The sequence below is a fragment of the Myxocyprinus asiaticus genome, chromosome 5, assembly GCF_019703515.2.
Source record: "Myxocyprinus asiaticus isolate MX2 ecotype Aquarium Trade chromosome 5, UBuf_Myxa_2, whole genome shotgun sequence".
Lineage (NCBI taxonomy): Eukaryota > Metazoa > Chordata > Actinopteri > Cypriniformes > Catostomidae > Myxocyprinus > Myxocyprinus asiaticus.
The window spans coordinates 19,354,589-19,381,189 of record NC_059348.1 but is presented as its reverse complement, the minus strand read 5'-3'; the positions used below and the strand labels follow the sequence as shown (position 1 = coordinate 19,381,189).

At 39.5% G+C, this 26,601-nt stretch overlaps 1 protein-coding gene and 1 pseudogene across 5 annotated transcripts in view; one reads left to right on the top strand and one right to left on the bottom strand.

Moving 5' to 3' along the window:
- Positions 1-6,252: 6,252 nt before the first annotated feature.
- On the bottom strand, positions 6,253-9,394 carry LOC127441140 (protein NLRC3-like; annotated as a pseudogene).
- Positions 9,395-12,366: 2,972 nt separating this feature from the next.
- LOC127441475 (E3 ubiquitin-protein ligase mib1) overlaps positions 12,367-26,601 on the top strand; it is a 93,222-nt gene continuing 78,987 nt past the window's right edge. For all 5 annotated transcript variants that reach the window (XM_051698944.1, XM_051698943.1, XM_051698942.1 and 2 more), the window contains exons 1-3: positions 12,367-13,538; positions 14,301-14,472; positions 23,516-23,645. In XM_051698944.1, the coding sequence (XP_051554904.1) occupies positions 13,310-13,538; positions 14,301-14,472; positions 23,516-23,645 (531 nt within the window). In that variant the 5' untranslated portion in view covers positions 12,367-13,309. The remainder of the gene's footprint in view (positions 13,539-14,300; positions 14,473-23,515; positions 23,646-26,601) is intronic.

The window sequence follows — 26,601 nt, the reverse complement described above, 5'->3', positions numbered from 1 at the left end:
TGGGGAGGAGGTACCAGGGCCATCTACATCTGCTCCGCATTAAAATGACGCAGGGGAGGGAGTCCCCACCTTCAGGGATTTCCCTGAGGGGGATTTCCCTGAGGGGGATTTCCCTTTAGAGCAGTAACGTGATGAGTCCCTCAAACATGCATTTGACCAAGTGAGAGTAATCATTGGTCAACAGCTCCAGCCTAACGTCACGCTCACATACCCATATTTTTCACTTATCAATGATAGATTGTATCGAGTGATGCAGGACACTCAAACAAACGAAAATACAACTTAGTTATTAATACCAAAGAGCCGTCAGGAAACCCTCTTCCAGGCAGCTCACTATAATCCAATGGCTGGCTATTTAGGTAACGAGAAAACGCTTAACCGAATAATGGCCGGGCATTCACAGGGACATTCGCAAGTGGTGTGCGGTGTGCTGTGAATGGCAGTTGGTGAATCCAGTGGCCACACCTCTACCACTGATTAAGGTCCCCTTCGAAAGAACTGGCATGGACCTCGTTGGACCATTAGAATGGACCGTATTCGGGCATTTGTATTAGTTCTGGTGGCCTATGCAATGCAATATCCGGAAGCAGTGCCCCTGCGCAACATCTCAGCGCGTAGTGTTGCGGAAGCACTCTTCAAAATAATCTCCCAAGTGGGGATTCCAAAATAAATTCTCACTGACCAAGGCACTACCTTTATGTCATGAACACTACGCGAACTATACAAATTGTTAGTTATTAAATAAATTTGAACCCATGTTTATCACCCACAATCATACGGGTTGGTGGAACGGTTTAATATAACCTTAAAAAAATATGATTCGTAACTTTATACACGAGGACGCTAAGAATTGGGATAAGTGGCTCAAACCCCTGTTATTAGTGCAGGAGGTCCCGTAAGGGTCCACAGGGCTTTCCCCATTTGAGCTGCTGTACGGGCGTCAGCCACGCGGCATGCTCGATGTCATATGGGAAGCTTGGGAGGAGGGACCTTCAAACAGTAAAAATTAAATTCAATGCATTCTTGATCTTAGAGCAAAACTCCACACTTTGGGTCGATTAACACAGGAGAATTTGCTCCAAGCTCAGTAAATGTCAAAGCCGGCTGTATGACAGGGGCACTTGACTATGGGAATTCACACCGGGAGATAAAGTGCTTGTATTACTGCCCAACTCAAGCTCTAAATTACTCGGCAAGTGGCAAGGACCCTTTGAGGTCACACAGCGATTCAGCGATCTCGATTATGAGGTTAAGCGAATGGATAGGGGCAGAGAACATCAAGTTTACCATCTCAACCTCCTAAAATCATGGAGGGAGGTGGTCCCTGTGGCCTTAGCGATAGTAGTCCCCAAGAGGGCCGAGCTCTGGCCGGAGGTGACTCTCAAACCAAATTCATTCACCCCGGTCCCATGTGGAGGCCACCTCTCACCGTCATAGCTCACAGACATTGCCAAGTTGCAATTGGAATTTGCAGATGTGTTCTCGCCTCTCCCCGGTCGCACAAACCTCATAGAGCACCACATCGAGACCACCTCGGGGATGATGCTTGATATGGGCATAATAGAAGCATCATACAGCGATTGGGCCAGCCCGGTGGTTCTGATACCTAAGAGTGACGGGTCGGTCCGGTTCTGTGTAGACTATCGTAAAGTGAACACGGTGTCCAAATCTAATGCGTACCCAGTGCCCCGGATTGTTGAATTGCTTGATCGGTTGTGCGTGGCTCAATTTTATTCGACACTGGATTTAACAAAGGGTTATTGGAAAATCCCCTTAACTCCAATATCCTGAGAAAAAAATGCTTTTTTCACACCGTTCGGCTTACACCAATTTGTGACTCTTCCATTCGGTTTGTTCAGGCCCCCTCCACGTTCCAGCATCTTATGGACAAAATTCTCAGACCACATATGGCAGATGCCACCGCCTATTTGGATGATATCATTATTTATAGTAATGATTGGCGGCGGCACATGCAACATCTGAGAGCTGTCCTGAGATTGTTGCGATGGGCGGGGCTCATGGCCAACCCGAAGAAGTGCGCAATTGGGCAGGTGGAAGTTCAGTATCTGGGGTTCCACTTGGGCCATGGGCAGGGCATCCCCAAATTAACAAAACCACAGTGATCGCGGCCTGCCCAGCGCCCAAGACCAAAAAGGAGGTGAGACTGTTTCTGGGGCTGGCTGGCTACTACCAAAGTTTTGTGCCTAGTTTCTCTGATGTCACCAGCTCGCTGACTGATCTCACTAGAATGGGGGCCCTGATCCGGTCCAGTGGACGGAGTCATGCCAACAGGCTTTTCTAAAAGTGAAATCTGCACTTTGTAGGGAACTGCTTTTACATGCTCCAAACTTCTCTCTCCCCTTTATCTTGCAGACGGATGCATCTGACAGAGGGCTGGGGCCAGTGCTCTCAAAGGAGGTGGAGGAGCGACCGGTGCTATACATTAGTCGTAAACATTCGCTGAGGGAAACTAAGTACAGCACCATTGAAAAGGAGTGTTTGGCGATCAAGTGGGCTGTCCTCACTACCTGCTGGGGCGGGCCTTCACCCTCAGATCACAGATCACACTCCACTCCATTGGCTCCACCGCTGAGGTATGTGGTGATGGGGGAGTGGTTGTATTTTTGTTTGCGGGAGAGAGGGAGTGGTGTGGCTCGTCAACATGATTTCTAACAGCTGTTTCTTGTTACAGTGATAGCGGGGATAAGGCCTCAAAAGCGGCCAAAACACACCAGAGAGGGAGAGAGGGAAAGAGTGTACAGCATTGGCGTGTGATCTACTGAGTGTTTATGATCTGATGAGTGTTCTGAAGAAATGTATGTTTATGTTGAGACTGTATTATTGACTGAATGAAAAGCAACAAAAAGTAACTACGCTATACACAAAAGAGACAAGAGAATAAAGACTGACCTGAAACGTGTCACTGCTTCCCTCCTCCTCATTTCCATACCCGAACCCTGATGTGGTGTCACAGGTGTATAAAGAAAATATAGAACGTATAGATGGCACTTTAATACATCCCTTCTGCAGGACCCAGCATTTCAACAAATGTTAAAGACAGAAGTTAATGTTCAGGAGTCTCTGGGACCACTGGAGTAGGTAGCGGAGGGGCCTCCATCATAAGAGTCTCCAAGAGCACCAGAGAATGGAGCGGAGGAGACTCTAACAGAAGACTTTCTGGGACCACCGGAGCAGGCACCATGTGGTTGTGTAAGTGATGGGTGCCGGCTCTGGTGAAGGAGCGATGGGTGCCTCCAACAACTCCACAGTGAAATGGGAGAGACATAGCCTCAGGTTGTAGTCCATGTATTGTAGCAGGGAATAACTGCTCTTGCCACTTGGCAGAAGGGGTGTAATGGTATGAAACAGTCAAAGTATGATAACCTTCACAAAAAATACAGCGGTATTGCGGTATCACTGTATTAAGGTATATTGCTAAAATTATAAGCAGTTTATATTTAGTTATGGAGTACATCTGATATCTGATATACACACAGAGACATATTTCAGTTATAACCAATTCTTGAACTTTTTTTTTGGATTTCTTTTTATTTGTTTATTATCTTTGCCAAAATGTATACATCTAAAACATCAGGACACTCTTAATCAGATGAGGCAAAAAACAGGTAAAACAATTATAAGGACAAATGTTTACAACATCTAGTCAAATGGTTATAACTAAAGAGTGATGTAAAATAAAACAAATAACTACATTTTCTTTTGTCAGTAACTGAAATCATATTTAATTATAGCTTTCCTTGCTATGTGCACTTCTCTAAGCAATATTTGAAACATGTATTACAGAACGTTGCTACCTACTGTCTCCCTTAGCATGAATCGCTTCTATTGTTCTCCTCATTTGTGAGTTGCTTTGGAGAAAAGCATCTGCTAAATGAATAAATGAAATCTAGGTTGTAGTGCAGAAATGTAAGCATATTAACATTCTCTGTGCTGAGGCGGGGCAATCTGCTGCCTATGTTGGGGGAGCAGCACGCAAAATAAAACAGAAGACGTGCAATGCTTGTCTTTTCAGCATTGTTTGCGCTACTGTTGCGCTAGCATCTAAAAGTCACTAATTCTCTAATCATTTACTCACCCTCAAGCCATCCCAGATGTGTATGACCTTCTTTCTTAAGCAGAACACAAACAAAGATTTTTGGAAGAATATTTCAGCTCTGTAGGTCCATACAAAGTGAATGGGTGCCAAAATTTTGTAGCTCCAAAAAGCACATATAGCCATCATAAAGGTAATCCATAAGACTCCAGTGAATTAATTAATGTCCTCTGAAGCAAAACATTAAGAATGTATAAGAAATATATCAATATTTAAAACTTTGTTTTACTAAAAACGTTAGCTTCCGGCCAGCCGTGGTATGCACATTCACGAGGGTGGAGTTCAAGCTGCTTCTCGCGTGATGTAAGCCCATTGGCATGTCGATATCATCGGATCCCTTGGCTGGTCTGAAATCGGCAGGAGAAAAATGTTCACTGCACACCCTCAATATTTTGAGTGACTCAATGGGTGTATTAAGTCAGCGAGCAGCCATTGCTTCAGTCGATCAGGATCATTATAGGGAGTCTGTGAAAAGTTATTCTCATCATTGCTAGGCAACCAGCAACTGATTATCGACATCTGGTGTCCACTAAAGGTAACACGTCTGCTTCATTCATCCAACCGAACCACAACGGTCTAAAAATTAGGAGTTTTGGTGATAGCCAAGTGTATATTTAATAACTACAATGCTACTTTCTCACTAGAAATGTAATCAAAAGTTGGGAAAAGTGAATAAAAACATAAATTTCTACACAAATTGGCTATCAACTGCCTCTTCGGCCGCCATTTTTTTCTTCAGCTCAACCGCTGTGTATCCGTGCGCACAGGATTGTGGGATTTCATAGGCAGTGAAGGATACATCTATTCTGCCTTCAAAAATCGATCAGATGAAGGTATCTCAGTAGACAGGATTTGACACGAACATTGAATTCGGACATACCTGGGTCCTTTCCTTCCTCCGTATACAGCCTCCGGAAGCAGCATTTTCCTGGTTTCGGACGCAGCCACTGATGGTTCCAGCCGGTGATCTGGGCAGTACCATTATTGCCGTGGCCAAGGGGATTCCTGAAGTTATTCTTCATTTGTTTATGTAAAAACAAATGATTATTTTCGTGATGTGGTGCTGCAAAAACTATGTATTCAATATGCAAATGTGTTTATATGTATTCTTAATGTGATTTATTTTGTATAGTTTTTTAATGGCCATAAATGTATGTTTGTGTTTCTCCTTTTTATGTTTATTGGTGCTGGACACTAAGATATAAATTCCCTAGTGTTGCGTATGTTAGTCAGTCATGTCTTGGAGTGTTTGTGGGAGAACAAGTCATCTCTGAACCTGTTGCCTACTGTAGTTTTTAGATCTTTGTTAGTATTTAGGAGGCAGTAGCAGTAACAATTTTTTTTCTTCATATATTTAACTTTTCAATGAAACTTTTTTTTTTTTTAAATCTTTTGATATATATATATATATATATATATATATATATATATATATATATATATATATATATATATATCACTTTGGTTTGTCCCTTGAGTGGGTTTTGCATTGGTAGCTCATTTTTGTACCCCTGTGCTTGGGAAAATAAACCCCTAAAATTATTTTTGCTCAATGTTCTGCCTCTGTGTCAGCTTCTCTGGCCATATCCATCACATGCTGAAGAAAGAAAGTCATCCACATATGGGAAGGCATGAGAGTGAGTAAATTATGAGATAATTTTCATTTTTGGGTGAATTATTCCTTTAAACCAAAATGAGGCGATAAATTAACAGTATGTAACAAGCATATACAGTAACAACAAAACACAAACCCTGATCTCTGTATACAAGGTGTAATATTTATGCCAGCAGCCAGACTGTGTGTACAGCGATGGTTTGTGTGTGTGTTATGCGTGTGTGCATTGTGCACATGTACGTCTCATTCATGGACTTTTGTTAAAGTGCTCATCTGTGACAGTTCCATTGTATTAATAATGAAATGTGATCACAATAATCATAATGGGAATAGATAAAAATGTCATATAGATCGAATAGTCATAATGTTAGAAAAGTTTCACCATGCACTGTGTTACGTTGTGTTTGGGCTTGTTTTAATCGCAATCCCTAACGATATGCAGTTTTTTTTCATCTAGTAATAAGTGAAAATGATTGGCCCCAAGTAACATACAAGTTTTTGTCATGTTGTTTTTTATTGATTTATGAAACACAAGAGGATGGAAAATGGCATGTCGTTACTTGTAGCAGATGCTCACTATTAAAACCAGACCAAAAATAATGTTACAAGGTGCACAGATGTTGAAATAAAAAGCTTTGCTTGCACCACTTGCCTGACTTTCACTGTCAGACACGTGCATTCTCGTTTAAGACTTCCTGAATGCCTTCCTGAAGAAGAGAAGCCGGCAGTCAGAGTGTAACAGACAAGCCTCTCATTCATCGGGAAGGAAGGAAGCGGGAGCCGGATTAACGATTAACAAGACTTTAATTCCAACATAAAATGCTGAACTGATACATAACAACACACGTCGACACACACACACACAGCTCCGTTTTTGTTTCTCTCTCTGGCGTCCCCGGCTCCTCCTTTATTCCTCTCTCGCTGATTGGGCTCTCAGCACCGGGTGTGCGTCCTCATGGCCCGGCCACGCCCTCCTCCTTGTCACACAGAGATTCTCAGCCACAAGCATATAAACCGTAACAAAATATTGGTGGAAATATTGCCTTTAGATCAACTATCGTCGCGATAATAGTATTTTGATTTTCCAGGTTATTGGCCAATAATATAACAGCTGCTGAAATATCGTGCATCCCTAGATCAAAGAACAACTGATGAGTGAAAGAAGAATTGTGTAACATACAGGTATATGTTGAGAAATATTTGGATTTTATTTTGTTAACTGTTTGTAAATGCAGTTAAGAAAATAATGCTCACTGTAATTTCACAAGTTTACAGTGTGGAACCTCCAGTAGAAAAGAGAGCAGCTTCACTCCTGAGTCTCCTGGTTCATTATAGCTCAGATTCAGTTCTGCCAGGTGTGAAGGGTTTGATCTTAGAACTGAAGTCAGAGTAATAAAACCTTTATCTTCAATACTGCAGTGAGACAGACTTACAGAGAAGCAGAAAACTTGTAATCTACCTTCATCTAAAATTATATAATGAAAACATTTTGCATCACAAAATACTCACTCAGTTTTTCTAGATGATTTGACCACTTGCAGCAACCTCAGAAGACATTCTTCAGATGGACCATATTTACACATTTTAAACTCATCCAGCTCTTGTTCTGAGTTCAGCAGCACAAACACCAGAGCTGACCACTGAGCAGAAGAGAGTCTGACATTATAGAGACGACTGGCACCTGTGCTGTTCAGGTATGCTTGGACTTCTTGCACTAGAGAATGATCATTCAGACAGTGGAATAGGTTGATGGATTTCTCTGGAGAGGGATTCTCTCTGATCTTCTTTTTGATGTATGCAACTGTTTCCTCACTGCTGTGTGAGCTTCTTACTGTCGTTCTCAGGATGCCTTTTAAAAGAGTCTGATTAGACATCACTGAGAGACCAAGAAGGAATCTGAGGAAAAGATCCCAGTGTCCATTCTCACTCTGTAAGGCCTTGTCCACTTCTAGATTCAGTAAATCTGTTGTTGACTTGCATGCAATCCACGGTTCTGTTCTTTGTTGAGAAGAGGAGAGCAGCTTGAATAAAGCAGCTTGAATAAAGCAGCTAGAAACTCCTGAATGCTCAGATTCACAAAGCTGTACACCTTCCCCAGGTGCAATCCAAACTCCTCTCTGAAGAGCTGGCTACAAATTCCTGAGTACATGGACACTTCTCTGATATTAATGCCACACTCCCTCAGGTCTTCCTCATAGAAGATCAGGTTCCCTTTCTCCAGTTGTTCATAAGCCAACTTTCCTAGTGGCAGAATGCTCTTCCTAGCCTGATGAGGAACCATTTCACATTTCCCATAATATCTCTGGGTCTTCAGTTTGATCTGAAAGATTAGGAAGTGAGTGAACATTTGTGTTAGATTCTTGGGGATCTCTGCACTCTCTGCTTCACCCATCATTCTCTCAAGAACAGTGGCTGAAATCCAGCAGAAGACTGGGATGTGACACATTATGTACAGGCTTTTTGAGGACTTGATGTGTGTAATGATTCTATCGGCAACATTCTGATGAATTATCCTATTTCTGAAATATTCATCCTTATGAGGGTCCTTGAACCCTCTTACCTCTGTGACTTGGTCTACATACTCAGGAGGGATTTGATTGGCTGTTGCTGGACGAGAGGTTATCCAGAAGAGAGCAAAAGAATGTGGATTCCCCTTGATGAGGTTGGTAAGCAGCACATCCAATGAGGCTGATTCTGTTACATCAGACAAGCTCTGATTGTTTTGGAAATTTAGATATAGTCGACACTTATCCAAACCATCAAATATAAACATGACTTTATAGCTCTCATAATCTTTCGAATTAAATTATTTTGTTTCTATGTAATAGCAATTTAGAAGTTCCATTAGACCGACATTTTCCTTTATTAAATTCAGCTCTCTGAAAAGAAATGGAAATATGAAGTGAACATCCTGATTTGCTTTTCCTTCAGCCCAGTGCAGAATGAACTTCTGCACAGAGAATGTTTTTCCCATTCCAGCAGCTCCTTTAGTCAACACAGTTCTGATGGGTTTGTTTTTTTCAGGTAAGGGTTTAAAGATGTCATTGCATTTGATAGGTGTTTCCTGTGTTTCTGATCTTCTGTCTCACCTCATGTTTATGATTAACTTCTCCACTCCCTCCCTCTGTGATGTAGAGCTCTGTGTAGATATCATTCAATGGTGTTGAGTCACCATGATTGGAGTTTCCTTCATTTATTATCTGAAATTTCTCTTTTAGTCTGGATTTAAGTTTTCGTTGATACCAAGGCATTAGTTCTGAAAAACAGATGAAAAGGGAAGGGGAATGAAAATATTTCCTGTTTACGAATAATGAATTCATTTATCAACATGGAAAATCAGGTTCTGCTAAACAGAGGAATACAACAACACAGGTTTTTTTTTTTATTTGGAGTGGAACTCTATGCAATAAATTGGAGGCAGGGGGTTCTTGATCAAAAATACAGACTTTCATCTGAAGTTAATGTAATAATGTGACCCTGAGCTTACTGGTCTGTAGTGTGTTTGCGAGGTCTGTCTGCTTCATCTTCCTCAGGATGTGCAGTGTGATCTTCAAAAAGCCATCTCTGACTGTACTCTGACTCTGATCATCCTCCTCCTCTCTCTCAGAACATTTAGAATAATTTGGACTCAGTAGATTCTTGAAACCTTTTAGCTCATTCTTCATAACAGAGATGACTGTGCTCAAGTTCCTGAAATCACAGTGTATATTCAAACAATGAAACACCATTCAGCATTAATCAACCACCATCCACCAACTGAGGGATCAATACACAAATGTCAGGACTGAATTTATTTGCAGTTTAGTGTACAACCTAAAAAATGAAATATACCACACCTGATAATAACTCATTATATAAACAATAACACAAATATAATAAATAATAACACAAATTCAAATAAATAATTGGCCAGCAATGTCTACAGATGGGAAAAAGGAGGGCTGGACTTGACTGGCTGCTTGCTAGATTCAATGAGTTTATTCAGCACAGGATTGGACACACACGCACCTTGAAAATGGAGTCCAAGTTCATCTGTACAATATGTGATTTTGATCCATCCTGTTTTTGACTATACAGTAGTTCCACAAAATATTGCATTTTCTTGTGAATATGTATTTACTTCACATCAGTAAATGAATGGATAATGTGTCAATGTCTCATCCTACACAACACCTCAGATCAGCAGAAGAGTCTCCCGAACTGAATTTAATTGGACAGTCCATTGACAGGTCACTCTTCATGGACACACAGCTGTGTTCAGGAGATTCTTTCTAACACAAACTAAAACACATCAGCAATCAAACACTGTTTCAAAATCTCACACTGCTCTGCCTCTGACAGAAACACTTTTACTGTTTCAACACCCTTAAATCTTCCTCCCAAATGTGTAAATTTCTAATACACAACACATCCTTTAAACCAGTCTGGACTGATTTTGGCTATCCAAGATGATTTGGAAACTTTCCAGTTCTGTAACCAGTAGTTAATATGATTGTAGGTCTAGTTATAATAGTCATATTACTTTCCTTGTAAAAACTAGCAATGGTCAAAGTTATTGTACCCCTGTGTTTAAGTGTTGTCATGCAATATCCCAATTAACCCAATCAAGAGCTTTTGATGGAAACTTCCCCTCTGACTAAAATGAAATATTACATACAAACTAAATGTCAAAATATTATATATATATTATGTCAGGATTCAAATTCTGTGTGTAGCCTACAAGACTTACGCTGTGAAAATGTTATATTATCTCAGTTTATATATACTGTGGGTAATGTATTTTATCGGTAAATTAGATTTTTTTCTGTACATTTCTATTGTCCAGTGAAGTGTATAATAATAACGAGAATAATTCAGAAAAGCGAGTAGGACACTTCGAATGCAGCCTTCAAATGTGACCTTCTTTCACGGGAATTCGGAGGATGCATGAGGTGTATCCTTCGTGGGCACTCACAACCCACAATTCTTTGCTTCAACGGAAATGTCTAAAAAAAAAATGACGCTAATTTGCCCGTAAATATGATGTTCAAACGCAAGGAATGTTAATTCCCAAGTTGAAGTACCTCAGTAGATGGGTGCAGAGTACATAATATCTATAATTATATTAATATATAATTAAAATAAAGTATTAGACTAAAAGTACACCTGTAAAATCTATTTTCTTTTCTCTTTACTTCATTATAACTCTCCTAAAATGTACCTCATACATGCCCTTCAAAAGGGACTTTGTTCCCTTCTCACTCGAAGCACTCGTGCTTGTTAAAGAGTGCCGTGCTGTCATAGCAACCATGTTACGTTCCGTTTCTGTTTGTCCTACGAAGGCCGTCTCGATTAAACGAGGACACTTGGTATACTGCAGCCTTCAAAGGACACGTCCTACCTAGCATGCAGCCTTCCAAATGAGCTTTACTGTGTTTTTCTCTCCCAATGTAGTTAACTTCCTCAAATCAAAAAATAGGTCATGACCTTGGAGCCTAAAAGTTCCAAGTTCTTTGAATTTAGGGTAAATCTAAGTACTGATTATGGTCAATGGGGCCAGTATCCCCAGTACAGACAATTGGGAAAAAGCCACAGATTTATATACTGTAGATGGAAAAACTACCTCGCCTTGAATATATGCCAGTAGTTCCATATGGTTAAGACCTGCCCACTTTGATGAGAATAATGGGAGCAACGTTGTGTAGAATGACATTTTGCATTTATAGATGATAAACTTAAGAAAAGACTGGTGTGCAGAAAGAGGAAGCTCATTCAAATAAATATGGTATACTGTATTTGGAATATTTTATAGAAAAATGCAAGTAGGTCAATTAAAGTGAAAATAAATAAATAAACTTTCTTCTGACATTCTTTTTTTCTGCAGAAAAAGATTTGTTTCTCACCCACATATCGTATCGCTTCAGAAGGTATGGATTAAACCACTGGAGTCTGATGGATTACTTTTATGATGCCTTTATGTAATTTTTGGAAATTCAAAATTCTGGTCACCATTCACTTGCATTGTATGGACCAACCAAGCTGAGACATTTTTCTAAAAATCTTAATTTGTGTTCTGCAGAAGAAAGAAAGTCATACACATCTGGGATGGCATGAAGTATATACTTCGAGTGTGCGTGTTGCAGATTGCTTCTTGCACAGTATGTGTGCCGCAGATTGCATCATCAGCAGAGCCACACCGCTTAACCGCGATTTTCTTGACTGGGCTGTGCGAGTCGTTTGCTCATGCGCTGGCCACTGACTTAACTAAAAGTGTAGCTGAGTTCGGAATGGCTTACTACCCATACTACCCTTGCTACTTCTGCTATATCTGTCTATGGCAGAGCTAGTAAGAGTAGTATGACAGTATGACATTTCTAACTCGGCCAGTGTCACAAAGCAGTTGTAGTGCACATGCGAGGAACGCATTCCTATTCATTCGCGGTCAGAAAATATTTATATTGTGAGTATACTCACAAAGGCGGTCGACCAGGCGCAAGGCGATCCGGAACACGCAAAAACGTAGTATACCTGGGCCTTAAATGATCAGAAAATTTTCATTTTTTTTGGGTGAACTATCTCTTTAAATTCTGGTGTGACGTCATCTTACGCAACGGGAACTGCTGGATCCCAAACATTCCCACCTCCGCTGGCTCGAGCTCTGATTGACAGTAATGGCGACGCGTTCGTCTTGAGTTGCGCCCTACGAAACATCCCATAAGAACGCCTTTTCATCATTTATATTACACTTTTACCTGGGATTTAAGCTTTATATTAAGGATACCTTACAGAAATGTTCACCTAATTCTTTTCGGAGGCAAAGAAATCTCAAGTTCTGCTGGTGGAATTCTTAGGAAAGCACTAACAAAGGTCTCCCCATCTGAGGCGATGTGGCTGCTGTTTACATACGTGTGCGTGCATTTGTTTCGGGCGTGAGGAGCTGCGATAAGTTGACCAACTGCCATTTTTCAGGAATTCTGTTTTTATTCGTTATAACCCGGGACGCTGTGGTTTTATATTCCTGCATTGGGAGCTGAGCTGCTTCTTTGCAGGCGCTTTTAACGGAGAGCGGTTCGCGCAGACATCAATCGTGTCACGCGAAGTTGGACCATCTGTTGAGCGTCTCGCGACGGCACTGGAAAGGTCGCTGGCCATTAAAAAAAAAAAAGTATTTGCAGAATTTTTGACAAAGTCGGGTAACTACTCTCAACTTAAGGAAGGTTAGCTTTAGCTGGTTAGCTCAAACTGGCTAATTGGCCTCAGCTAAGCGGACCGATAGACTGAAATTGACCCCGCTTTGCCAAATTAACCACAACATTGTATGCAATGCAAAATTTAAGTATGAAGCTAACTTAAGTTTGTAAGCCATATTTCACTTAAACGCCTCACATGTTATTGTTTGCTAACTCGCTTGTTACTGAGGCTTGAATAGCTTTCAGACTGTTTTGAATAGATCCCTGTTTTCTTGTCCATACCGCTAAGTTATCCTTTCCGGCCATTGACCCAGATGCAAGAAGGGGCGAATCATTGAATTTCAAATCTTACATTTTTGAGCTGGCTCAACGGCTAGCTAAATTCATCTTCATCGCAATACTTGCTCGTAAATGACGACCGGTAGGAATAACAGAGTCATGATGGAAGGAGTGGGTGCTCGAGTGATCCGGGGGCCTGACTGGAAGTGGGGTAAACAGGACGGAGGAGAGGGGCACGTCGGCACAGTGAGGAGTTTTGAGAGCCCGGAGGAGGTGGTTGTGGTGTGGGATAACGGCACCGCCGCCAATTACCGCTGCTCCGGAGCTTATGACGTGAGGATTTTAGATAGTGCGCCCACAGGTGAGTCTGTTAAACATGAAACAGTACTAATCCAGTGCATTAGTCATCTGATCCATAATTTCATAGTGCTGAAGTTAATAAGCAAACAGGATTGGCTGACACTTTCTAATAGCTGGCATTGCATTATGCAATGTTTAACATATCATTAATTTGCATTCAAATATAAATCATTTTATGAAAGTCATAAAACTTTGTTTTATGTGTTTTCATATTTGAATGTGCATGTCATGATCTATTGACTTGTTCAGCATTATAGTGTTAATTAATTAGTAGTGAAAGGCCGATATATCTGCCGATATTTGGCCATTTTGCGATAAGCACATCGGCCGGTTATAATGTTTGCTTGGCCGATTAACATGAGTGTTAACTTACCCTTGTGTCAGTTCCAAAATCTATCAATGGATTTGTCAATGGATAGTCAATACTTTCTGTTCTCAGTTTGTTTTTTTCTTTTAAAGGTTTATGCAAATTTGAGGAAACATTGCATAAAATAAGTGTTTGTTTCACTTTAGAAATTTTGTTTACATCTTATTTGCTGTTGTTAAAATGTATAATTTTTATTAGCATTTATTTTGGACATCGGCGATCCTGCTCTCTAGTTATCGGCATCGGCCATTGAAAAACCCATATCGGTCAACCACTATTAATGAGTGTTTGGTTCCCATTGGCTTTCACTGTCATGCCAGATTAGTGACCCAAACTGAAGTTGATATGAAACAGGTGGAGGATGCAAACACACACTATGTTATTACATTGTTACAGGAATCAAGCATGATGGCACCATGTGTGACACCTGTCGGCAGCAGCCCATCATTGGGATCCGTTGGAAATGCGCAGAGTGCACCAACTATGACCTCTGTACCACCTGTTACCATGGTGACAAGCATCACCTGCGCCATAGGTTCTATCGCATCACGACGCCTGGCAGTGAGAGGTGAGTGTGGCGTTCCTCTACTCCTTATATTTTTCCCTCTGTGGATGAGGTAGCTTCTTTGACCTGTTTAAGACTCAGCATGCAGCATCTTCTTTAGTTATCAGAGCATGTGAGCGGATTGGAGCGGAGCATTGAGCAGAGCGGTGATAATTCCACCTGAGCGGAGAGCGCCTTTTTGAAGATTCCACTCCACTCGCTCAGGCTGCTCAGTGCCGCTCGCTTAACCCAGAATTGCTTCGTGATACGCTGGTTTGGGAATCTACGAAATAAGCAATAGGCCTGAAGTCATGGAGCTCAAACATTGTTTTAGTGAAGTTGCAAACCTTATAGCCTAAATAAGTGCAAAGTATAAACCAAAGTTAAGAACGAGGAAATCGAAAGGGAGTGTGGATAGACTGTGAGAATTAACAAATATTCCTTTTGGAATCGTACATGTCACATTGCCAGAGAGCACGAGGATGTGCTATGCGAACATAGTGCAGCAAAAGGTGAGCTAGTAGGCTACACTACTATTCGATAATAAATGAATAGATAAGTAATGTATCTTGTTGTTTTGCCATCATGTCAGTGCAGCTGCCAGCTAGATGCAGGCCCGGTTCTGCAGGGTTGCGAACGTTAGAGCACCCTCAATTGAATATGTAAGCTTAATAATACTGTATATGGGCAAAGCATTTTTCCTTGGAACACACACAAAAAAACCCTCCATCAAAACCAATAAATGTATGATGTTGCAGATCAGTGTGTCCTAATTTACAGGCGGAGCATCCTGCTTTCATGCCTCCATTGTACAATTGAGCATTTGATTGGTAAAAATTTCCACTCTGGCATAGGGAATTTCATAGCGGAATTATCTCACTTAATAGACCGCCTGTTGCTTTCGATTTCCGCTTCGGGATAAAGTGACATATAACTGCTGATCAGTTTCCCAAAGCCAAATCCACACCTTAACGAGAAGTGATACGTAAAAAAAACTGACTCTAGATTAGTGGTTGCAGATAACATCTTTGACATCGCTTGCTGCATTCATGCACAGAGAAAAAAAAATCTATAAATGATTGTACATTAGAAGAAAAAAAAAAAACTTAAATGAAGGCAGTGTAATTTGTGAATTAAATAATTTTTATTTGTTTTAGGATCATTAAACATGATTTCATATAATATATATATTGGACAAAATCTCACTTTATGCAGGAAACATTTTTTTATTTGTTAAATCCATGGTTTAACCCTGCTGTACATATAAAGAGTGCATGCACAGGACATGACCGCTTTAAAAAAAAACATGGTATCTACTAATATAATAATCATTATATAAATAAACACAGTCCTTTAGATTGCATATGATTTGTACATATAAAATTGAAGGGAATGTTAATAAAGCAACAACACTGAAAAAGAAAAAAACATTCATTGCTCTTTTCTGGATAAATTAATATGCCTTTTACACAAAATTAGGATGAGAAATTGCTCATTTTAATTTATAGACCTAAAGTCTGATAGCATTAAATCAGTAACCTATTAATGTATCAAATCTATAGTATAATCATTCTGTGGAGACAACTGAAAAACTATTATGAATTTCACTTTTACCTGCAATATTTTTCCTGGTATCAGTCCATGGAAACTGCCATAAAGGACATCATTGCCATAAACGACTCGAACAAACTTTAAAGTTGAAAAGATTGTAGTTTTATTGGTCGGTTGTATCTCTCGGGTCCAGTTTAAACTGAAAAGTGCAAATTTGTGCGTATGTGCATTGGCACAGAAACTCGCATGTTTTATCACTTGTAGAGGCATGTTCGATGACTTGTTTAAAGAAAATGTTAAGGCATTATTTGAAGATGTTCAATGACATATGTGCTAACAGAGAAATATTTGACCGATTACAAATGATAACGATGGTCTGTTTAGACCCGATTATCTAACAGCCATTGTAAACCAGTCCAAAATAAATAGCGAGATTTTATATACAAAAACACAACAATACAATCACATAATTTCAGATGTGTACGTTACTAATCATTTGATAATTTAATAAATGCCAGCTTATTGTCTATATTTCACCTAGAGGGGCACCTCAGCCCATGTGGGCAATGGGGTAGTTGCTCGGGCCACTGTAGCTTCCCCCTGTGTACGTGCTTGCAGCCAAGTATACTACAGAGAAATTTAATGTCGGAGCGGGATTTGAGCAAACGCTTTTTTACCGGTGAGCGTGAGCGGTACTTGAGCAGAGTGTCCGCTTGGGCCGTGAGTGGTTGAGCGGAGCACACACACATGGAGCGGCTTATTGAGCAGAGTGTCACACCGCTCTGCTTTGCTCACATGCTCTGTTAGTTATGGACTATTGTTGCTAGGCTACATGTAGGCCACTTCTTCACAGGCTGGAGTTCAGTGGGAGTAACAGCATTTAAGAGTACTGAACACTTTGCGTCATTGATCACTGTGTGTTCATTGATGTGGGAGACCTGTGTAAGCACAACTTACTCCTTTCAAAGTTGGTCTGTTGTCTTCTCTGTCTGGTCTCTTCCATGCACTTTCAAATGTCTTGCTGTAATCACAATTTTTGCTTTTTATAAATAAATGAGGGACGAATCAAAAATGTTTTTTGTGGTAATAAAAATTATGCCACAAATGCCATCCCAGGTATGTATGTCTTTTTTTTTCTTCTGCAGAACTCAAATGAAGATTTTTTTAGAAGTATATTTCAGCTCTGCAAGGGATTGGTGGCCAGGCCACTGAAGCTCCAAAAAGCAGATTAAGTCTGCATAAACTTGGGCTGCAACTAAGGATTATTTTGATAATCAACTAATCGAATGATTATTAGAATGATTATTCGACTATTCAGCAATTATTGCAATGATTAATCATTAGCTCTTAACCGATTATTCAGCTTGTGCCCCGACTTAAGGTTGTATTAAACGTGCTTACTAACAATAAAGAGGACATAATTATCTTTTAAAAATACCTCTAAATGACATTCACTGAATTAAAGGAAAAAAAAACAACTTTTTATTAAGTTTAATTCAGTAAAGAAATTCACTGCAAAAAATCCTATTGTTTTCAAGTGTTTTTGTCTTGTTTTCCATTTTAAAATGGCCTAAAAATCCTTAAAACAAGATACATTTACTTGAGAAGCAACATATAAGATATTTAAACTTGCTTTAAGAGAATGTATCTTAAATATAAGTGTGTAACAGGTAAAGGATGGGCAAGGAGGAGGTGGGAACCGGCTGAACAGTCAAACTAATTTTAATAACAAACTCAACTTAAAACCACATAAAACACAGACACACATACACAGCGGCTGCATATGGCTCTCCCTCTCTCGGACTGGCGCCTCCGGCTCGTCTTTATCCCCCTCCAGGCTGATTAGCCCGATTCAAGGCCGGGTGTGTGTCCTCATGGCTTGGCCCTGCCCTCCTCCTTGTCACACTCCTCCATTGCCCGACTCAGGCCGGGGAAACCCCCGGCATGACGTACTCCCCTCCCTTACTGGAGGGGGGTTGTTGCCCTTCCGGCCGCACCGCACCTGCCGGCAGGTCTTCCCTGCCTTTCTGGAGCCCTGGGAGAGATGAGGGGAGGGAAAGGGGAGAGGGAAAGAGCGAGGTGGAGTGACACAGACAGACAGAGAGAGAGAGAGAGAGAGAAAAACTGGCTCGCCGGTCTCCGGACACGCCGTGGCCTGGTCCTCAGTCACTCCTCCGACCTCTGGCGGATGACAGCTTGCTCTTCCCCTGGCGGACAGCAGCGAGTCCTCCAACTCCTGGTGGACGGAACGGCTCCTCCCCTTTCTCGTCGGATGACAGCAGTTCCTCCGACTCTCGGCGGCCTGCAGCGACCCCTCTGTCCTTAGGCAGACGGCTGCGGCTGCTCCCCTGGCAGATGGCAGCGGTGAGGATTCCGCGATAGTGCATCCCTCCTACTTCCTGGGTTTTGGCACCAGTGTAACGGGTAAAGGATGGGCAAGGAGGAGGCGGGAACCAGCAGAACAGTCAACGTAAACTTTAATGACAATTAAATGTGGCTCTCTCTCTCGAACTGGCACCTCCAGCTCATCTTTATCTCCCTTCCAGTTGATAAGCCTGATTCAGGGCTGGGCATGTGTCCTCATGGTCCGGCCCCGCCCTCCTCCTCGTCACAAAGTGTATTTTGTATATAAGTGTATTTTTTCACTAAGTTATACTTCTGCGAGTGCAGTAAAGACAAAATATATTTATATTCAAGATCTATTCTCTAAAAGCAAGTCTAAATATCTTATATGCTGCTTCTCAGGGGAATGCTTCTTTTTTTAAAAAGGATTTTTTGATATTTTAAAATATTTGTATTTTTTATATTATATTCAACATTCTCAGAAAAAAAAAATATTCTGCAGTATAGCTGCTAAAGAAAATGGACATTGTTTTAAAGGAGTTTTAGATATTTATAATGGAAAACAAGCCAAAACAAAAACAAATCAAAAACGTATTTTGTTTCAGTGTGTAATGGGGTGGAACAGGGTGTTTCCTTTAAAGACACTCGACACGCAAGTTTTGCTTCAGCGGACCAGCAGCTTCAGCTCCACTTATTCCACAACAAGTGTGCTTCTGTATTTACTTATTTTGTATTTTTGCATTATAATTCCCTCATACTTTGCGATCTACATCACCTGATGCTGTGAAAGTTTAGAGTGCATCTGGACTGTGAGCTGTGTAATTCTTCCTCTCCTCAGTCAGGCGTGAGCTGCAGTGCTGCTCTCGCGCATCATCATTAGAGTTTAATGTGATCTCATGTTATGTTAAATGAGATCAAAACGACTATTCAACAATGAACATTTTTGTCGACAATTTTTTATTGTCGACGTTGTTGATAATGTCAACTAATCATTTCAGCCCTAGCATAAACATAATCCATCAAACTCCAGTAGTTAAATCAATGTCATCACAAGCGATCTAGATGGTTTTGGGTGAGAACAGACCAAAATATAACTCTTTTTATCTGTACATCTTGCCATTGCAGTCTCTAGGCACTATCATGCTGACTTGATCTGCTTTTTAGAGCTTCAAAGGCCTGGCCGCCATTTACTTGAATTGTGAGGACCAACAGAGCAGAGATATTCTTTTAAAAATCTTCATTTGTGTTCTGCAGAAGAAAGAAGGTCTTACACATCTGGGATGGGATGAGTAAATGATGAGAGAGTTTTCATTTTTTGGTGAACTATCCCTTTAATTAAGCCCTTTATGCTTATTTTATTTCTGTTTTCCTTGTCATTTTATGTAAATACCTATGGAATATAGGCAGCTTTAAGGACAGCTTGTTTTTATTGGGCAAGGTGATGTAATAGATTTGTTGATTTCATTGACCCGATAAAAAACAAAAATTATTATTTTTTTTTTCCAGTGTTATGATTAAACTTGGATAAGCAGATGCCAAACCAATGCAACAATATAATATAACTGGCTTTCATAGAGTAGTCATAATACATATACAGCACGTAGGCCTGTTTCCTTCACTAGAGTAAATGTAAACTCAAATTGTCTGAGGACCTAGCCAATGTAAGACTGAAATGGGTTGCATGTCTGTCATGACTAGTGTTGTCAGAAGTACCACTACTTCGATACCAAGTTGATACTAAAATAAAAAAGATGTAACGATACCAATTTTGCTGCAGTACCAGTAGTACAGAGCACTGACTCAGTCCGATACCAGCACAGAGTATGACTGACACACGACTGCTTTAAGATGCTCATTTTGAACGCGTGCTCCGTTACTCCTTACACTGAAATGGACAATTAATCAAATTAAAATCGTGACATGTCCTAGTGTGATTTAATAAACTGTTAAAGGATGCAATCTTAGTGTGGAAGAGCTGCGTACTTTGAATGTATAACTCCGACCACTCATACACATTGAAATATAAGCTAGAATCCTGAAATTGAAGAAATTGTGACAAATATATTACAAATGAATAGTAAAATGTAATATTCACTGTAATGATGATAATAATAATAATAATAATGAAGCAATATATCACAAGCAAGACTGCTGTTGAATAAAAGTTTGGCAAATAAATGCAATGATGACATGTTAAAGTTCTGTTTTCACTTGTTAAAAGATTTAAGAATGAATTGATTAGACATCAATTTGATGATGAAATTAAACTAAAACATGGAGTTCTCGAAAATAATTATGATAATAATAATAATAATAACAAAAAGGAAAATATGATTTGGTAAAGAATAAAACAGATTTCAGTAAGACACTACTTAAAAACACTTAAGCAATGCATACTTGATTGAGAAACACGTATTTCTTTTAATTTATTATTTACATTGAAAAGTAACTTTTTAAATAGGCTAAACAGGTGTGTTCAATAGCACATTGTCATATTAGGATATTTAAGCTGTGGAAATTGGTATCGAGAACCATGAAATTTCATTGGTATCAGCACCAACTACTGAAATTTTGGTACCGTGACAACACTAGTAATGACCATAAAACAAAAAACATGTTCTATTTCTGAATGTGTTCATGGCTGTTTCTGTTGTGATGATCTGTGGTTAGTTTGGAGGTGTCTAAAATATATTAGACTTATTTACAACCAAAAACAAGTAGATTGGTTGTGTATAAAAAGTCCTAATAGAGTTTAAATAACTCTTATGTCAGTATTTCTCATTAATTACCTAGACTGTGGTGGCCCGCCACAGTTTCATAATGAACCGAAAATATGTTTACACTTCTCATAATAACGTAAAAGATCTCTAACATTGTGTTTTGCACCATTGCTTCGGCAAAGCATCTCTCGCTCCCAGTCTCCATGTTGGACTTTTAAGTATAAATGTAAGTTAATAGACCTGCTGCTGTCTAGTGTGTCATTATAATAATCAAACAACCAGAACAAGAAAACGAGAAAACACTCACTGCTCTTGACGGGGTAACTTTAGTAGCTTTAAAAAGTATTAATGTATTATAATCATACATTGAAGACCAGTAGTAGTTTTATGTTGCATTTCATTCTGAATATTTACTTGAATACATTATACCTACTGCTGAATTTGTTTTTGTTCTTTTATTACTGACTGTTTACTAGTTTTGAATAATTACCTAAGAACTTGAAACCATTTTTCCATAATTAACATATTAGTTAGTGTTATTATTTGTTGTGGTTTTGAAGAATCATCAAATTTCACTACAGACTACTGAAATTATGGTATTGTGATAATGTATAGCCTTTATTGTACATGGTAGATCTTGCTGCAATAAAATGAAGTAAAAGTGGATCTCATTCCATAGAACTATGAGCACCCCTGTTGTTAATGTTGGCGATGGAGGTTTTCCTTTATTTGACTACCATATGTGACATAAAATAATTATCACATGACAATAGTCTCCTCCCCTACCCAGTGCAGTTTAAATTTCTGTCGCAGAGAATTGAGTTGATTGCATAGGTACACTATTAGGTTGGGCATCGGTCATAATTATAGAAAAATATACAACATAAACCTTGACATGTTACTTGAGCATGTAAATTAAATGTCCATTGTAAAAGTTTTGACCATTTTTGAACTGCATTAAACTCAGTCTCGTTTACCATGCTTTGTGGGTGTGACTTTTTTGCCGTGTCATCACCATTCATATCTATACAACCAGTGTGTTTATGATTAAATTATTACTAGAGCACAAAATTGTTTACAAGAGCACAAAGATCTTCATAGATCTAGACTCTTAATTTTGCTCTCAGAGTGCACCAGATTGATGCATTTAACTTTAAAATGTACAAGATTTTTTTACGGAGGAACATGCCCCCAGACCCCCCTAGAGGGTCCGGGGTCAACCCACCACAGTCTCACAAAATCCTGTGGGATGGGATGAGTAAATGATGAGAGAGTTTTCATTTTTTGGTGAACTATCCCTTTAATTAAGCCCTTTATGCTTATTTTATTTCTGTTTTCCTTGTCATTTTATGTAAATACCTATGGAATATAGGCAGCTTTAAGGACAGCTTGTTTTTATTGGGCAAGGTGATGTAATAGATTTGTTGATTTCATTGACCCAATAAAAAACAAAAGAATTTTGTTTTTTTCACATGAAAGGTATATACGTATGTAAAAAATAACTGTTGTTAATAACTGCTAAAAAAAAACTTAAGGATGATTCACAATTCATGTTTATTTTTCAACTTTTAAATGTACTAATCTAAAAGTAACTTCAACATGAGTCAAATAACATTCTTTATTAAAATGCAAGGCAACCAGGTTAGAGAAATCAAAATTCTTTTCATTATTAAAATCATAGGTCTGCAAGAAAAGTGCACAAAAAACAAAGTGCACCACACAGGAAGTTGTCAACATAGTGTAAATGTAAAATCAATTAAAATCTAAGGCTAATTTATTTAAAATAACCCAGATATTTTGTTCCTAGAGTTGCCATCCTTTTCCTATTTTACAGGCTTGAGAAATGTATTTTTCACTGTCTCCATATGGTTAAGCTATTGAGAAGTCTATCAGTTGTTGAGACATCTTGTGGCAGCCATCCATAACTGTCAAATTGAACAGTATTATCAAACACGGAATGCAGAAACTAAATAAACATTTGGGTTGGCACATGTCAGTAAGCTGAAGGATCAGAGACAAACATTTGGCAACATGGCTGCTGTGGTTCTGCATGGGGCAGCCTCCAGATGGGAGATAAGCAAACTCTTCAAGGAACAGAAACATTAAGAGAAGTAGAAATTATCCAAGGCTTTTTTCCCCAGATACATTCAGAGTTTCAGGAGACCTCAGAGGTAGAATATGGATTGGGTTGAGCTTTATAAATAATAACAAGACATAAAAATGCCTGCCTACAGTGGCACCTTAAATGAGCAGTTTGTGCGATGGTGCATTGCAGGAAGTTACTCTCCACCTCTGGCTCTTAACAATATGTTCAGTGATTTATGTTTTTTCCTCTTCTTCACTTACCATTTTGTCTATTTAACACATATGTGCTGGGATTCCTAAGCATTGGTTTCTCCACTTTCTTTGATTGCTATTTGCATTGTGTAACATACTTGTATGTGTTTGCGCAGAGTTCTTTTAGAATCTCGTCGCAAGTCAAAGAAGATCACCGCCCGGGGAATCTTTGCAGGAGGACGGGTGGTGCGGGGAGTGGACTGGCAGTGGGAAGATCAGGATGGCGGGAATGGCAGAAGAGGGAAGGTAATGCCTCAACATGTTCTGCAGTGATCGTGGCATCTTTTATTAGATGAGAGAACTGCGATGTGTTATGCTTTTGCATGTTCACTGAAGCGAAATCACACAGTGCAAATTCTTCATACACATTGCTAATTAATTGTTGAATGTTCAGCCATTTTATCATACTAGATGCAAAGATAGCCCAATGGCAAAAAAAAAAAAAAACTTCCTATATTCCTTTAGTGAATATAATTTTTACTCTAAAATGTTTCGTCAGCTAGAAATTGCTCTCTGAGTGCAATCTCTATAGAATTATGTTAAAAATCCATATACAGTTATCTCAAACAACTGTAAAAGTAATGGGAATTCAGTGACAAAAAAGAGTGCGAACTCTGCATTAGTACTGCATCTATCCTGTGCTGTTTATCTTGGCAATGCTTCTGCTTGATGGATTAAATTTTTAAAGGGGAGAAAAAACAATTAGAGAACAACCACTTTTAAATGATTGATTAATTAAGGTGATGTAATGTTTTAAATGTTGGAAAGAACTTTCTCTTTTCCGAAATTAATATACTGAGACCACTGCACAAGTCATTCATCTGTTTGATTTTCCCGATCATGTAAACACTGTCACTCTGTGGCACTATTAAAGAACTGTTTGAATGCCAAATAGCACTATTGGCTGTAGTAGGCTTTAGTGTTAGTGTACTAACAACCATTAAAATGACCAAAAGGCCAATTTCTAAACAGTAATCTTTCCTTAAATTCAAAGCAGATGTTAATGACACATTTTAAACTATATTTGATGCCGAACAGTATTATGTTGGTCAGCCATTCGCTTGACTTTTGAATAATCAGATATTTTTAAGCCACTTCAGTTAAGTGTATTTAAAGCTCTTAGAAAAGTGCTTTTTGACACAATTCCTTCAAGAGAGAGCCTGATTGATTAATTTGACTGTTAAATAAACTATTTGTAATTAGTGCAGCATTTCTGCCACTTAGATTGCTGTTGAATGGTGTGTCTGTGGTGCTGAAAACATTCACTCTCTCAGACCATTGCCGTTTTCCACAATTGGGCTGAATGGTTCTAAGCACAGTACAGAATGGTTACAGTAGCATTTTCACATGCGCATGGTTTGGCACGACAGGATTATAAACCATTCTTGGCCTGGAATTCTCGGCACGGCTAGCAAACCGTACTCAACTGTGTTGGTGGAATGGCTGTAGTACAGTACGTGGCAACTCACGATTGTCAATTTGCCAATACCAAGGTAACTTATAGCGCTTTTAGTTGTTTCTAGCTTGCCAAGTTCGCTAATATTTGGGTGAAGTTAATCAAAAATATATGTTTGGTGTATCTTTATTATTTTAAGATAATGGTTTAACTAGTAGCCTATACCGTAGTAGCCTACATTTATTTTTCTACACATCTTTTTTGTCAGGGAAGTAGATTACTAGCTTATTAAAACTCAAAATATATAAATATGTTCACATATACTGTTTTCATATAATACTTGTATAAAATTTATAATATTTTTTTATTCTCCCAATTTGGAATGCCCAATTCTCAATGCGCTCTAAGTCCTCATGGTCGCGTAGTGATTCGCCTCAATCCGGGTGGCAGAGGACGAATCCCAGTTGCCTCCACGTCTGAGACCGTCAACCCGTGCATCTTATCACGTGGCTTGTTGAGCGCGTTGCTTCACGCCATCCACCGCGGCAACCATGCTCAACTCCCCACGCGCCCCACCGAGAATGAACCACATTATAGCGACCACGAGGAGGTTACCCCATGTGACTCTACCCTCCCTAGCAACCGGGCCAATTTGTTTGCTTAGGAGACCTGCCTGGAGTCACTCAGCACGCCCTGGGATTCGAACTAGCGAACTCCAGGGATGGAAGCCAGCGTATTTTACCACTGAGCTACCCAGCCCCCCATATAATTATTGTTAATAAATATCCATTTTAGCTAGTCTGGGAACTTTTACCTTTCTGTGTGTTGGTGTCCAGTGGCATACACAACCCCTCAGAGTATGATGGCAAACCTCTCACATTTTTCTTTTTGCTTTCCTTTTTTCGACATGGACTGTGTCTTTCCTGTGTTTTAGCAGAGTACAAACCAGGGAAAAAGCTGTCCTAAAAACTGGACTATGCGATTATCCTCATAGCACACTCACTCCAATGTTTACCTCTCATGCCATAGGCAACAGAGGGATCTGTTACATACATTTTCCTGATTTCTCCGCAACACAATTGAAAAAGAAACCGTAACCACTCCATCTGTGACGGATCTGCGAAGAGAACTGTTCAGCCCGATGGTGGAAAACCAGCTCAATAGTGCAAAGACGTTTACTGTTTTTTTGCCATTTTTGATTTTAGGCCTCTGTTATATTCTAATTTAAAGGAATAGTTTACCCAAAAATAAAGATTCTGTCATAATTTACTCACCATCATGTTGTTCCAAATTTCTACCCAACCCCCCTGTGGAAATGGTTGTGGAAAGTGCTTAAGCTTAAAAAGGCCCCAAAAGTATCATAAAAGGATTCCATGTGGGCAGTACAATGAATGTTTGGAATGACAGAGGGGTGAGAAAATGTATATATATATCACATGTTGACAATTTATTAACTATTCAAAAACTGTTACAAAAGCTATCAGTTTAAAGGAAGTTCAGGTGGGTTATTTTAACATATTAAAGGAATATTCTGGGTTCAATACAAGGTAAGCTCAATCAACAGCATTTGTGGCATAATGTTGATTTTTAATTTCGACTCATCGCTCCTTTTCTTTTAAAAAAGCAAACATCGAGGCACTTAATATGGAAGTGAATGGGGCCAAGTTTTAGAGCAGGGGTGGGGAACTTCAGGCCTCAGGGCCATATAAGGCCTGCGAGACCATTTTACCCAGCCCGTTAGGCCATTTGAGAAATAATTAGAAAAAGATAAAAAATGGCCTTTCAGTTAACTGTAAATTTTTTTTT